Source organism: Oryx dammah, unplaced genomic scaffold (assembly GCF_014754425.2).
Source record: "Oryx dammah isolate SB20612 unplaced genomic scaffold, SCBI_Odam_1.1 HiC_scaffold_20, whole genome shotgun sequence".
Classification (NCBI taxonomy): Eukaryota; Metazoa; Chordata; class Mammalia; order Artiodactyla; family Bovidae; genus Oryx; species Oryx dammah.
In genome coordinates, this window is record NW_024070204.1 from 721,155 (window position 1) to 736,137 (window position 14,983).

Genomic DNA, 14,983 nt, shown 5'->3' on the forward strand with positions numbered 1-14,983 from the left:
GGGCCGTGGTCGTTGTTCCCGACGCTGTTGTGCCCTCCGGACCCGCTCACGGCGCCGCCTGGCTCCCACGTCAGTCCACGCTCCTCTCCAAACGGGCCAAGTCCGCTGTCTGCCTCCTGGGCCCTGTGGCCGGTGGTTCTGCATGGGGCCCTCGGGGAGGCCATGCCCTGAGTCCACGGGCAAAACGCTGGTGGTAGGGGGAGGGGCGTCTGGGAAGGCCCACCCGCACCCCACACCAGATGGACAGCGTGAGGCAGGGCCATCTGCAAGGAAGGCCGCAGGGCTGGGATGGAGGCCCGGCCCCACAGAAGCACCTCTCTCTACCTGAGCCCTGGTCCCAGGGAGGGTCTATCCTGGGTGTGTGTGATGGGGACCTCGGGGCACCTGGTGCACAGAGAATCATCCTGAAAGCACGGGCTGCTCCCCCCTCCCCGAAGGCCAGGGAGCCGGGGCACCGAGATGCTAGCTGCGAGGCTGGCTCTTCGCAGGCTTAGCTCAGACGCACTGCCCTTTACTCTTCCGAGACTTTCAAGTCAAGGAGGGAAAGGAAGGCCGATAGTCACGCAGGTCTCCATTCTCTGCAGGGGAGGAAGGCTAGCCTCCTTCCCAAGCGTGGGTCCTTCCCTGCACCAAGCCCCGCTCCCAGCAGCCTCAGACAAGACCTGCCCTTTCCGGGCCCGCTCCCCTCCCCCATCCCCTTGTGCTCTGGCCCTCCTCCACCAGCCAGGGGCAGTCCTGAGGGGCCCTGGACACACAGGTGGGCTTCCGGAGACCCTGCCTGTCCTCTGCATCATGCTGGGCGCGCGGCCCTCTGCGCCCAGCCCCAGGCAGGCAAGTGCTGTCCGTGGTGCTGAATCAGGCCCTCCGACATGGCCCTGTGGGAGGCCAGCACGGCGCTGGGGCCCTCGGACCCCAGGAAACAGGGCCGGTCACTGCCGCCCACCTAAGAGGAGTGGGTATTAAAGCCGGGTCAGCGCAAGTTTGCCCCGGAGTGAGCCCTAAGCCGCATGGGGTGGGCGGCGCCTGCACTTCAACCCCGTGGAAGCACCAACAGGGCGTCTGCCTCAGTCCCTCCTCTGCGTGCGGGGACCCCGGGCTCACACTAGCCCGCCCAGGAGGCGGGTCGAGATCACGTCCCACTGCCAGGCCAGCTGATGATCGCTGAGCACTGCGATGTGCCTCCGCCATGTCCAGGACGGGCTCTCGGGCTCTGGGGTTCAGATGCCCGGGTCCCTGTGCACGTTTGGGGGTCACCACCTTGCCTCCCACCAGCATTCGGAGGGCTCTGAGCTGAGGCATCTGGGAAGCCCCTTGCCCCATACTAACCTTCACAAGTGAGCATGCCAGGACCAGGCACCAGCACGCGCCAGGGTTATGGCGGTGAGCGGGGGCAGGCATGTGGGGCCGGGGGTCCTGGGTGTGGCCTGTCCCCTGCTTTCTCTCCTGCCTCCTTCTCACTGCTTCTCACCATGACTCCCGGCGGCACACAGACCTGGGGGCACGTGAGGATCTACTTCACGTGCGTTTAGAGCTAGTGAAGTGAAAGTTGATCCGTGGTGTGCAACTTTCCGACACCATGGACTGTAGCCTGCCAGGCCCCTCTGTCCATGGGATTCTCCAGGCAAGCATACTGGAGTGGGTAGCCATCCCCTTCTCCAAGAGACTTTCCAACCCAGGGACTGAACCCAGGTCTCCCACACCGCAGGCAGGTTCTTTACCCTCTGGGCCACCAGGGAAGCCCCTTTAGATCCAGGGAAGCCAGGAAAATGACTTTTGTTTCTCAGAATTCTATCAGTTTTATGTTTCACTCTGAGGCACAGGTGGTTTTAAAAATAATAAATCAGAATGAGGTCTTAGTTGAGCCCGACCAGAACATAAGCCCTTTCCAAGTTTTACACTTCAGGAAAAATACAAGTGATTGTGAGTAAAATCGGGATAAAATGCACTTAGTAGACAGTTTTAGAGGCATGGGGAGGCTGGAAAGCTGAGTGATGACTGGCCTTTATGGAAAGGCCAGAAAGAGGTCCGGGGCGCAGGGAGCCCGCAGGGGCTGGTGGGGGTCAGCGGGACACAGCTGTGGGGTCCTGGTCACCTTCCCCTGCCCGGAGCACCAGGCACCCTGAGCAGTGGTAAGTCCTCCCCAGAGGGGGCACTGCCAGGCAGGCGGGGGGGGCCAGTCCCTTGCTGTTTCTGATGTGTGTCTGGACTCGGGTCCATCATAAACGCACGCACCAACCCGGTCACTTGGATGCAGCCTGCAGCAGCGGCAGTTGCCAGGCGACGGCCATAAATGCAGCCGGCCAGCGCCGGGCACCGCACTCAGCGGCAGTGGGCCACTCCCACGGCAACCCCAACCAAGGTCCACTTGCCCGGCCCGCCTCAGTGCGCGGCCCCGCCAGCGACACCCCGGAAGGGAGCCTCAGGAATCGGCCACTGTCATCAGGGAGAGCTTGTGCCAGGCACAGGGCACAAGGAGGCCAGCCGCCCCAGGTGGCACCCTGAGCTGCCCCTCCTGTTCTCACACCCACAGGGGTCTAAGGGCAAGTACAGAGCAGGGCAGGCCAGGCCTGCTGTCCTGATGAACACCAGCAGCTCCCAACGATGGACTCTCCAGTGGGGGAGGGTGCCCCACAGACCTGGGCCCAGGGGGACATAGAGGCCTCCGACAGGGCGCTGAGGAGGGGACCCCCGCTCTCACACAGGCCCCTCCATAACCTCACACCCCTCTTCCTGCTGGCTGAGCCACACACCCACCACCTCTCCCTGACCCACCTCCAGCACCCTGACCCTGACCCTGGCCCCACGGCCTCTGCCCCAGGGCCACTGCAAGGGGGACGGTCCCCAGGGCAGCCTCCAACCTCCCCACCCCTCAGAGTAGCCTCAGATTCACAGGCCCAGACCTGCTGAGCCAGTGTGGTCCACCCCTCAGACCAGGGACCCAGCACCTGTGTGGCTCACCCCCCACCAGACTGGGGACCCAGTAGCTGCGTGGGTCACACCCTCCCCCAGGAGACCAGGGTGGAGCATCTGTGTGGTCCACCACCTCCGCCAGGGGACCAGGGACCCAGCACCTGTGTGGTTCACACCCTGGCCCCCATCAGAGGGCTCAGGTTGAAAGCTGCCCCTTACCTCTGGCCCCAGCCCTCCTGGGACAAGCTCTCTGGGACAGCTAGCCACCACCAGGTTAGGGGCTCACTGCACCTCTCCACGACCTCAGGGCCACCTGTCTGCCCAGGCCCTCCATGTGGCCCCCAAAGCACAACCCTTGGCCTCGAGCCCCGTGTGGCCCCCAGAGGTCTCACCCTCGGGGACCCAAGCAGCGCCCACCAAGGAGCCTCCCTCTCGCACACCCCAGCCCAGGCCTGTGCTGCTTCTCCACCCGAGTCCAGCTCAGTGAACAGAACGGCACGGGAGCAAAGGAGCCCCCGCGGTCACAAGGAGACAGGCAGGGTCACCCGAGGGTCAGGGGGGCAGCCCATGCAGACACAGGGGCTGCTACCCAAGCCCATCTCCCTGCCCAGGTCCAGCTCGTGGGGACAGGCACCCTGGGGGACGGCCGGGCCCATGCCTGGACCCCACGTTCCCAGCCCGCGCTGTCCACTCCACAGGCCCTCTGGGAAGACAAGGAGTCCAGGGCCTGCTGTGAAGGGACGGGCAGGATCGGGGGTCCTAGACCTCAGAATCTTCGTGTCCACCATCTCCCGAGTGGGCATGGGGCACGGCCAAGCCACTGCAGGCAGGGTGGGTGCTGGGCCCGCCCACAGGGGCGTCCTCTCTGGCCCCCGGCCCCTCCTGCAACACCCTGCCCCCAGGATACCCCCCTCCAACTCCTGCCAGGCCAGGGACCCGGGAGCATCTGACACCCCATGGGTGCGTGTGTTTATAACCACAGAACCCGGTACTGAAGGACACGCCTTTTAATACAACCATCCAGAGAAAAACGGCAACAAGCTGTGGAGACGGCAGGCGGAGACTCGCTGGCCTCTTCTGCCGCGGTGATGGCAGGGGTGGGGGTAGGAAGAGGCACAGATGACCTTGGCCCAGTGCTGAGCAGGGACCAGGTGCCCGCGGAAGTGGGGGGGCAGGCAGGCGTGGGGGACGGCAGGGCCAGGGGTGAAGGCGGGGCCCCCAGCAGCTGACTGTGAGGAAGGCCCAGCAGGCTGGACTCCGAGCTCAGTGGGTGGAGGGGGAAGGCGTGGACCGAGGGCTGGGCGGGGACCAGGCACCCGCAGAGGTCGGGGGGCAGGCAGGCATGGGGGACGGTGGGGCCAGGGGTGAGGGCGGGGACCCCAGCAGCTGACTGTGGGGAAGGCCCAGCAGGCTGGACTTCGAGCTCAGCGGGTGGAGGGCGAAGGCGTGGACCGAGGGCCGGGCGGGGTGCAGGCACACTGTCAGCGGTGGGCAGGGCCCACTCAGCCCCCGAGGCCCCTCTGAGCCGCTGGACAGACGTGTGTCCTCGCTCCAGGGCAGGGGAGAGGGGTGACAACCCCCCCAACCCCCTGTTCCGACGCCCGACCACCCCGCCAGGCTCTCCCGCACGTCTTGCCGGGCCTGGCGGTCAGCCACTGGAGATGCATGTTCTCTGGAGGGCCACGGGGCAGCGGGCCCCCCTCCCCAGGGCTCTCGGGGGGGCCCAGGCTTCGCTGTGGAGCGGGCCCCTCCCATGGGCTCTGGAGCCCACCCCTGGCTGTGGGCAGGGCTGACGGTCAGTCCAAGATGGTCTTGAAGTCCGCGGTCAGGGCAGGGTTGGCCACCACCTCCAGGGCGGCCCGTGTGGGCCCCGGGAGCTGCCGGTGCAGCCATGCTTGGGCTGTGGGGGGGGATGGATTCAGAGCCCCTTGCGGGGGACGCCAGAGACCGCTGCTCACCGGGCACACCGCTGAGGCCACGCAGGCACCCACGCTGGGCTGGCTGTGTGCCGGCGGGCTGGGGGGTGCGAGCCTCAGCAGGGGGAGACAACCCATCACACCCGGAGCCACGGGGGCAGCTGGGCAGCGCCCGAGGGGACGCAGGTAGGGGGCTGGTGGGCAGAGGCCGCGGGGAGGAGGCCCCGAGAAGGGCAGTGAGAGGCGGCGTGACCCAGCTGGGTGTGCCCTGGGCAGGGCAGGGCTGTGACCCCAGCTCCTGGAAACTCCTGGGCCCACCCACCTGCCCGAAGGGGCCGCCTTGTGTCCGCCCACACCCACCTGTCCGGAGAGCCCCCAGCAGGCGGCTATAGGTGGCACGGTGGCGAGCCAGCTTGTGCAGGAAGGCGTGGAGACACAGCCAGTGTGCCGCTTCAGACGGGAACAGGCCAGAGGCGCCCCTGGCCCCCAGCGACGCCCCTGCAGACACGCACGACTGAGGCCCCGCCCAACGCCGTGCTGGGGAGACCAGGGCCTCCAGGCGGAGATGTTGGGGGCGGCAAACCAGCCCTTTCATCCCAGGGGCCACCCTGATAGGACCCCGGGGAATTCTGACAGCAGATGTTTTCTTCAGCTTCTCCAAGAAATCTCCACGAACAGTGACAGCCAAGTCTGCACAGGCCTCACAGGCCGCACAGCCGGGACCTCGGACAGGCCCGCAGGGCCCTGGCTGAGGCCGTGGGGACGGGCTCGGGGATGCCCCAGGAAGGCCGAGCTGAGGGCTGGTTACCCCAAAGCACATGGGGGCCCCTCAGCAGGCTCCTCCCCAGCGTGGGCAAGGGTGGCCCAGGGCCTCCTGCTGCCCGCTGGCCTGGCTGACCCAATGCCCCGGGCGCCGGGGCAGGAGGGCTGCCCGCGAGCAGGCGGGGCATGCAGGGGAGGATCCCCGGCCGGTGTCTAGGTGCCCGGTCACTCCAGGCTGGCAGCGGACGACAGGCCAGGGGAGGGCCTGAGCCGCCAGCAAGGCAAAAGCACCCTGGCCCTGTCTCCTGCCCCGAGGGGTGTGGGGGACGTGCAGCCCAAGTCCCCGCCCCCCGCAGGCCCTCAGCCCCGGGCGCCCAAGCACCTGCATTCCTGGCTTTCAGGAGGGCGTAGCCACGGGATGCCATGTCTGTGATGACCTGGAGGAAGAACGCGGGGCTGCTCCCGACCGGCTGGCTAAAGGGCAGCTGCAGCACGCAGGCGTGGAACCTGGAGGCGGTGGCCCCGTCAGGACATGCCCCCCACGCTGCCCGCGAGGGGCTCCACAGAGACCACGCAGGCCAAGCCTGGCTCAGGGTCCCGGTTAGGGGTGGACGAGCCCCGGACTCCACAGTCAGCTGCCTGCGCCCCGGCTCAGCACCTGGAGGGTGGCACGGCCCCAGGGCGGGGAATGTTCCGGAAGCTGGTCTGTGCTGATTGGTGCGGCTTCCCGCTGCCCCTCCTGGGGGCACCTGAGGGCTGGGGGCCACTGCAGACACTGATCTCTGCTTCTTGACCTGCCCTGCCCCGCCCTGCAGCCCTCCCCCTGTTGACGAGACCCCTGAGTGCTCCCTGGGGACAGAGCAGTGTTCCCAGGGTGGACGAGGACGCCAAGGACACAGGGGCTGCCTCCTCGCACTGGGGAGCAGCGTGCCCCCCAGGTCCCAGGCGAGCGCGGCACTGCGGCTGAGGCCCCGTCCCCCACCAGACGCACCTGTAGGCCTGCAACAGGAATATCTTGTAAACGTTTGTGAAAACTGTCTGGAGACTGTTCACCTTCAGAAAGAAAAGAGAAGAAAACGCTGGTGGCGCCTCTAGCTTTGCATTCCTGAGTTTGCTTTACGGCCCCGTCAAGCGAAGCAGAGAAAGGGTAGCCCCGGTAAGAACCAGGCGGCCTCTCTGGGGAAACCCACCAGGTCCCCCGGGGCCCTCAGAGGCGGCCAGGCCCGTGGGAAGGGTGAGGGCGGGAGCCTGGCAGGACGACGGTTCAGGCCCCACGGGGAAAAGCAAGGGCCACAGAGGCCCGGCCCAAAGGGACGAGTAGGGCCAGGCGAGGACGGCAGGGTGAGGGCTGTGGCCACAGGCATGCACACAGCTGCACAAACGCCCACACCCACACGCTCGGTCATGCGTGCATGTGTGTGATGACCGGTGCGCTTTCACACACAAGCACACGTGCACACCCACACGCTCGGTCACACGTACATGTATGTGATGACTGGTGCCCTTTCACACACAGGCGTGCACCTGCACACACTCCCCCAGGAAACAACACATGGGGTGCCAGCTGCCCCGTGCCCCGCGGCCCTGCCCCCCACCTGCAGGTCCAGGAAGAGCCCGTGGCACTTGAGCTGCAAGACCGCCAACAGCTTGCGACGCATGTTCCTCCCGGGCTTGAAGCCCTGGGTGAAGGTGAGACTCGCTCTGATGGACGTCCGGGAGTAACTGTGAGACAGGATGGGGTCCGGGGAAGCAAGTGTGTTCCCCTAACACTGACCCACACCTGGATGTCCCGCCCCTCGGCTGCACTGATTGGCCAGGAAGGCCGCCCGTCCCCCACACGGCCACAGCTTCACGGGCACCCAGACACGACACGGGTCATGACTCGCCGGCGCGGTGGGTGCGTGGACGCGCAGGGGGGTGTCGGGAGCAGCAGGTGGACACACAGAACCGCAGACGGCAAGCGTCCGCCCCGCGTCTTCCCAGGGGGCACCCGGGGGCAGCCCCCAGGCCCCCAGCAGGACCGGGCCAGCAGCTCAGGACAGGGAAGCCCCATCCAGCAGTGCCCCGAGACTGCTCGTCCCTCACGGAGCAGAAAGCATGCCTGCAGCCACACTGCTCCTCAGCCCTCCGCGTCTGTGCAGAGCCTGGGGCTCGCTGCACCATCCCAGGGCGGGGCGGGCAGAGAGGGCCGCCAGGGGCTCAACTGCATCAGCAAACTCACAGGGTGAGCCCTGCCCTGCGGCCGTTTGGGGACAAGGCCTTTGAGAAGATGACTAAGGTCAAATAAGCGCATAAGGGGGGCCCTAACCCACGGGGACGGGGGCCCAGGAGGAGGCGCAGAGACGCTGAGCACAGGGGCCCTAACCCACGGGGACGGGGGCCCAGAAAGAAATGCTGAGCACAGACAGTGACCACGTGGTGCTGGGGGCGCAGACGCATCCATACGGCCCGGAGAGGCCGCAGGAGGGATCGACCAGTGAGGGGCCAACAGAGCCGAGCACGTGCCCTGAACCCCGTCCCTGACGGACCAGAGAGGACCACGAACCCCAGGGCCCAGTGAGACCTGGGGCTCGTGTCCGGCAAGTCCTGCCTCTCCGGGTCACGGCCACACGCCTCCCGGCAACACGCTCGCGCCCAAGTCCGCTACGTGGTTCCCTTTCATGAAAAACACTCGAAAAACCGCTGCCTCTGAGAGCCGGTCCCCGCAGCCCACCGTGTGGCTTCTGACCCCCCAGGGCCCTGGGCCCGTCGCTCACCTGGAGTGGTCGCCGTGCACCTCCAGGGTGCGAGTGTCCAGCAGCAGGCCGCACCAGGGGAACAGGCAGTGGGCCGGCAGCTGCAGAGGCACCGCGCCGCCCAGGGCCCCGGGCTCCACGGGGAAGTTCACCACCGTCTTCCGCAGGTTCACCTGGCAGCCGTACTCGGGCACGCCACGCACCAGGGTCCTGCGGCCGGGCGCCGCGTGAGCGCCGGACGGACAGGGCCGCACTGGGTGTCTTGGGGGCGCTGGGCAGCGTACCCAGCACCCGGAGAGGCAGGCGGGCCGCGGAGGGTGGGCTGGGACCGCGGGCCCCCACGGAAGGCTGGACACGGCCCGGCTCTGCGGAGCGACCTGCTGCTTGTGATCAGGGCCCGGGGAGGCCGGTGGCAGAGGAGGGGAGCAGGGGCGCCCCAAGGCCAGCCCTGAAACGTGAGTGGATGCTGGGACCATACGCCAGGCTCTTGGAGCCCTGGGACTGCGCCGCAGGACGCTCCCCAGAGGTAAGGGGACGCACAGGAGGACCGTGTTCACACGCCTGCAGGACACGAGCTGGGAGGCGCGGGCAGAGACGCACACGGGGGGGGCCTCACCTGAGGAAGTCTGTGGCCCGCGTCAGGTGAGGGGTGACCAGCAGGAAGTCGTCCACCAGGCGCAGAAGCACCCTGGGCACGGAGACACCCCATGGTGAGGGCAGACCCTGACACACCGCCGCATGCCCACACACGCCCTGCGCCCCCGGCGTCCTCCCAGGGCCAGTGAATGGTGCCAGGTGTAATGTCTGAGTTCAGCCGGACGCAAATAAAGTGATCTTCTCCAGAGAGCCAACCACAGACCAGTGTCCGCGGGATTCAGCTCCGGCCGGGACGAGCGGGTCCAGCAGTCCCAGCAGTCGGGCTGGGAGCAGACGGGCTCTGTGCCGGCCACACGCCCTGGCCTCGGGGCAAGCCACGCTCACTCCCTGCTCGAGGCCTGCTGAGCACCGCCTCCCAGCCCCGTGCAGCAGCCCCTGCACCCAAGACCGGAAACAGAGAGGCCCCAACAAGGCCGCGCCCGCCGCCACGGGGCCTGCGCCCGCCAACATGGGTGTGTACCCTCCGCCACCGGGCTGGACCCACCTCCGTGGGGGCTGCGCCCTCCGCCACAGGGGTCACGCCCGCCACCACGGGACCGCGCCCTCCACCACGGGGGTGTACCCTCCGCCAAGGGGCCTGCGCCCGCCAACATGGGTGTGTACTCTCTACCACGGGACCGTGCCCTCCACTACAGGGGTGTACCCTCCACCACGGGGCCTGCGCCCACCAACACGGGTATGTACCCTCCGCCATGGGGCCACACCCGCCTCCACGGAGGCCACACCCGCCAACTCGGGGCCTGTGCCTGCCCGCACGGAGGTGTACCCTCTGCCACGGGGGCCGCGCCCGCTGGCCCGGGGGCCATACCCGTCCTGCTGGACTCCAGGGAAGAGCTTGTTCTCCATGTCCCCGTAGCAGAAGCTGCAGAGCAGGGTGGACAGGATGGAGCCCTGGGGGACCCCCTGACACTGGACGTAGGACCTGGGGGGCAGGATGTGGTCAGCAGGTGGGCTGGCCACGGCGAGCCTCACGTTCACGTCTACACACACACGCACAGACACACAGGTGTGCGCACACCACTCCCACCTGGGGACGCCAATCAACACACTTGTCACACCCCCCACGAAGCCCGGCCACACGCCTGCCCGGCCACACGCAGCACGACGCCGCTCCACGAGGGGTGGTGGCCCTGGGGAGGAGTCAGGCTCCAGGCCTTTCCCGCAGAGAAGGATCTCCTCCGCCTGGTGCCATTTCCACGCGTGTGCAGACTGGTGCTCGTGTGAGAACTCACCCTGCTGCACGGCAGGCACGCACACCCCCCCAGGAGTCTGTGCTGTTTTATTTTTTACTGGAACTGCCTTGCCATGAGCGTTGTGGTTACTCGGAATGTAATAATAACGAAGGCACACCCTTTAAGCAGAAAGTCCCCTGAGCCAGAAGCACGTCCACGACCCCCGAGAAGGCCCCAGGGTCTAGACTGACCTCTAACGGCCGTGGCCACGAGCCCGAAGCCCCCTGGACCCAGAGGGGTCTCACACAGGCGCCACCAGAGCAGATGCACTTTCACACACATTAAGAGAACGACCAGCTGCCTTCTGACCCCGAGCACGTCCCGTAAGCGGAGGGCCGTGTGCTGCTGCCCTGGCCTCGGGGTGGGGCGCCTCCCGGGCACCGAGCGGGCAGGTGGGGCCCAGGCCTACCTGCCCCCGATCCTGATGACGTGGCTGCGGACCAGGTGCAGGAAGAGGTTGAAGAGGCTGCTGCCAGGCTCGTTCAGGGAGCAGCTCTGCAGAGGCAGGCGGGCACTGGGCTGGAATAGACGCCACTCTGGGCCAGCAAGTGGCCCAGGGGAATGGGCCCGCACCCAGGGAGGCAGCAGGGAGCCCCGAGGGCCCAGGCCCCGCTGGGGAACCCACTCACACAGGAAGTGCGTCCCCACAGGGCTCAGTCAGGGGCAGGTCTGCGGGGCAAGCCCTCTGCCCTCCTGGAGGAGGTGGATGCGCCTTCTTGTGGCCTCAAGGCCAAAGCAGAGGGAGAAGACGGGCAGCAAAGCGCAGAGGGGCCACGGACGGCAGGGCTGCAGGAGGCCTGGGAGTGGGAGGAGGTGCCCTAAGGCACGGGCGCGTCCGCACCGGCCAGCCCACGGGGTGCTGGCGCCCACACCCACCTGCTCGATGACCACGGCGTCCCTCAGCGAGCCCGTCACCTGCAGGTGCTCCACGAGCTGCCTCAGGTACGGCTGGAAGTCCGAGAAGGTGGACACCTGCCGGCCGAGGACAGGGTGAGGCGGGTGGACACCCGGCCCCCGACAGCATGGTGCTCAGGACGGCGGCCAGAGTCTGGGGGGCTGGCCACGGCCACTGTGGCCGGGCAGAAAATGCCAGGCCGCCGGGGGCGCCGGGGAGGTGTGGACACAGACAGGCTGGGGTCTTGGTTTTCAGGGTGCCTCCCACCTCCCCCCGACCTCTCTCCAAGGCCGGGATCCACTAAGCAGAAAGACTGTGGGGTTCAGGACCACTAAGCAGCAAGGACGAGTTTGGGTGGACTCCGGGAGTTGGTGACGGACAGGGAGGCCTGGCGTGCTGCTGTCCGTGGGATCGCAGAGAGTCGGACACAACTGAGTGGACTGAACTGAAGCAGCAAGGACTGACGGCGTCTCGGGGGAGCTTGCAGAGCAAGGACCCTCACTCAGGCACCCCAGGAGCCACGCTGAGCCGAGCACGTGGGCCCAGCAGCTAGGGGGCTGGGCCTGGGGGCCCCTGGCAGTGGACACCGGGGAAGGGGATGTGAGGCAGGCCAGACGCCGTGCTGTCCGCAACACACCCTTGCAGGACCCAGGTCACAGCGCCACTATCAGGGAAACACCACCCACCCTGGAGGAGAACTCACAAACCCACCCGTTACAGTTCCCATCCACAAAGTCTGGCGCTTTGCGGAAAAACAGGCCGAGGTGCGACCAAAACCTTTCACAGGACAGACACAGGAGGAGACTGCCTGCGGGCCGGGGAGGCGCCAAGTTTCTGGAATTTTTAAAATCAGTCAAGATAACACTGCTCACAAAACAGGCAAAGCTGAGGGAGTCAACCAGAGACCAGGAACCTGTGAGAAAAACCAACATGGGTTTCCAAACCTGAAAAACAGGCTCCCAACTTAAGGACCGGTTAGATGCATTTAAAGCTAGAGACAGAGAAGGGCAGACACGGGAACCAGAAGACAGGCCTGCGGAGTCCAAACGAGGAGAGACGGGCACATTAAAGCATCGGCGCACAAGCTGGTTCAAAACAGGCCCCAGGGACTTCCCTGCGGCCCAGTGGCCAGGACGCAAGCTCCCAAAGCAGCGGCCCGCGTTTGGTCCCTGGCCAGGGACTCATTCCCCACGTTGGAACTAAGATCTGGGGCAGCCTAATTAATTAATTAAAATAAACCGGCCCCGCCTGAATGCGGCAGCTGGAATAACAAACGTCCTGACAGAGCAGGGGTCAGGCAGACAGCAGGCAGGCTGCACAAGCACAACACGGTTTCAGCCACGGTTTCAGGCAGAGAAGCTGGGTCCGTCAAAGCGAAACGCATCTGTTCACGGAGACTCCACTTGCAACGGCAAAGGCAGGGTAGGCTGAGACAGCATCCAGGACTGCCCAGAGGCTTGTCCCCAGAACGTGGGCGTATCCCCTCAGACGACAAAGGAGGCAGATGGCCCCACGTGGGGAGACAGGACGGGCGCCCCCCCAATTCCCCCAGAGGACGTGCCAGCTGGGCGGCTGATACACGAGGTGCCCAGAGCCCGGTCCCCTGGACCCGGGCCCAGAGATGGGCCTGTGTGGTCCCACCGGGCGGCCTGGCCACAGGCTGCAGCCCTGCCCTTCCGGGCCCCCAACACCGCCCGATGGACCACACCTGGCACCTCTCGGGCAACGTCTCCTAAAATGACACAAGCCTGGAATCCGCCCCACAGGATTTGGGACTGGGGTTTGTCCCAAACAGCGCATCACAGGGCTGCTGGCAACCGCCTGGATCCACATCGAGGCCTGAACCAGAAGATGCCCACACGGCGGAAGGCCGGGCCTCACCCGGTAGCATCAGAAGCCGCCACACTGGGCCCCCAGACTCCCGAAACTGGACCGGAGGGAGAGCATGCTTGCTTCACATCACAAGGTTAGAGACAGGTGAGCCTGCTGCCTGTCGGAGGAGGAGGCCCGGGGGGCCGGGGGACGTCCTGTGGGTGCTGCCCCACCCGCGCCACACACCCAAGATCCCCCCAAGCTCCCTGCATCACACACCCTGGACTCAAAAACACGCCCAGCGGTGCCTGGGCCCAGGTTTCCCGTGCGCCCTCCCCAGCGCTTCCCGGGAGCCCACCCACGTCTGTCTCGGGGTACACACGCTGCTCTGGGCAGGAGACAAGCGCTGAGAGCCCCCGTGGCCTCGGGGTCCACCCAGCGCCCGCGTCCTCTTCCAGCCCTTCCTGGCCTGAGGCCCCCATCGCTGGGGGGAGAAGCGGCCCCGCCGCCCACCCCATGACGCACGTGCGTGCAGAAGGCAGCGCAGCCTCCGAGTCGCTGAACCCGCCCCCCGCCACGCTGCGCCCCCCGCCACGCCGCGCCCCCCGCCCCGGGGCACACACGGTGCTGCTCCGTGGCCGTGGGGACACCTCGGGACACCCGTGTGGCTCTGCTACCGCCAGGGTCCCCCGCTCTGAGCAGCTCACGTGCAGTCAGGCCTGGGGCAGGGGCGGACCGGATGGGAATACCAGCAAGAGTAGTCCTCGCGGCTCCACAGTGCCGAGCGTGCGCCCCCCGCCCCCGCAGGCCACGCCCCTGGCACTGCGCAGGCCCCATGGGTCTTACGTGTCTCTTGAAGGATTTCCACAGGCGCCCGCGCGCAGTGCGGACCACGGCGCAGTGGCGCACGCAGTACGTATTCTCCTGCGGCTGCAGCACGTTGGCAATCACCTCTGCCAGCCTGTCCTGGGGGAGGGCATCGTAGGCCCCCACCACATCGGCCTATGTGGGAACAGGGGGCCTGAGGACACGTTCACTTCTAACCCCGAGTTTTGGGTCCGGCTCGTCCTGACCTGCCATCAGCCAGTACTGGGGTGAATCGAACATGAGGGATGGGGAGACCCTGTACCCCCATCCCTGACCCCCGTGGGCTCTGAGACTCCCCACACCCCTGGACTCTGAGCACCCCTAGGACTGGCCTGCATGCCCTCTCTGAGCTGCAGGCTGGTGTCCTGGACGACCAGGGCCCAACACAGGCCACCCCGCCCAGGGTCTGAGCAGGTGTCTCCTTCCCTGGAGGGAGGGCAGGAACCCCGGGGAAGTGGGGTGCACTCCCAGAGTACTCGAGAGGCACAGAGCCTCTGCCCCGGGAGCCGGGCCCCCGTCTTGCAGCTCACAGGAGAAGCTGAGAGTCACGTTTAACAGGGACATGAGGCAGTCACTTCCCACATCAGCTGGGCCAGACCCACAGGGTCACCTGCAGGCCTGGTTCTCTCCATAAGGGTGGGAATGGGCACCCACCTTGACGAAGTAGAGCGGAGGGGCTGGGCCCCGGGCCCTCAGGGGCAGCACGAAGGCCCGCCAGGCCCTGTGGATGTCGTCCATGCCCAGCACCGAGGCCCCCAGGAGGCCGGGCCGCCGAGCTCGCTCGTAGTTCAGCACCGCGAACAGCGTCTTGACCCGCGAGCTGAGATGCTGCACCTGTGGGCCCAGCCCAGACGGCAGTGTCACCAGAGCAACCACGGCCAAGTGGACTCAGGGTCAGACAGCCCCCGGGGCCATCCCCAAGGGGACACCAAGGGTCAGACAGCCCCCGGGGCCGTCCCCAAGGGGACACCAAGGGTCAGACAGCCCCAGGGACCATCCCCAAGGGGACACCAAGGGTCAGACAGCCCCCGGGGCCGTCCCCAAGGGGACACCAAGGGTCAGACAGCCCCAGGGGCCGTCCCCAAGGGGACACCAAGGGTCAGACAGCCCCCGGGGACCGTCCCCAAGGGTCAAACAGCCCCAGGGACCATCCCCAAGGGGACACCAAGGGTCAGACAGCCCCCGGGGCCGTCCCCA

At 66.8% G+C, this 14,983-nt stretch overlaps 1 protein-coding gene across 2 annotated transcripts in view; it reads right to left on the reverse strand.

Moving 5' to 3' along the window:
- Nucleotides 1-4,262: 4,262 nt before the first annotated feature.
- The window catches only part of TERT (telomerase reverse transcriptase), a 16,931-nt gene continuing 6,210 nt past the window's right edge, over nt 4,263-14,983 (reverse strand). The window contains exons 5-16 of one of the 2 annotated variants that reach the window (XM_040262230.1): nt 14,441-14,620; nt 13,766-13,921; nt 11,089-11,184; nt 10,622-10,707; nt 9,789-9,902; nt 8,940-9,011; nt 8,345-8,533; nt 7,184-7,310; nt 6,580-6,641; nt 5,971-6,095; nt 5,187-5,324; nt 4,263-4,810 (exon numbers count right to left, since the gene is read on the reverse strand). In XM_040262230.1, coding sequence (XP_040118164.1) covers nt 4,707-4,810; nt 5,187-5,324; nt 5,971-6,095; nt 6,580-6,641; nt 7,184-7,310; nt 8,345-8,533; nt 8,940-9,011; nt 9,789-9,902; nt 10,622-10,707; nt 11,089-11,184; nt 13,766-13,921; nt 14,441-14,620 — 1,449 coding nt within the window. In that variant the 3' untranslated portion in view covers nt 4,263-4,706. The remainder of the gene's footprint in view (nt 4,811-5,186; nt 5,325-5,970; nt 6,096-6,579; nt 6,642-7,183; nt 7,311-8,344; nt 8,534-8,939; nt 9,012-9,788; nt 9,903-10,621; nt 10,708-11,088; nt 11,185-13,765; nt 13,922-14,440; nt 14,621-14,983) is intronic. The other variant, XM_040262232.1, reaches the window with a different exon arrangement.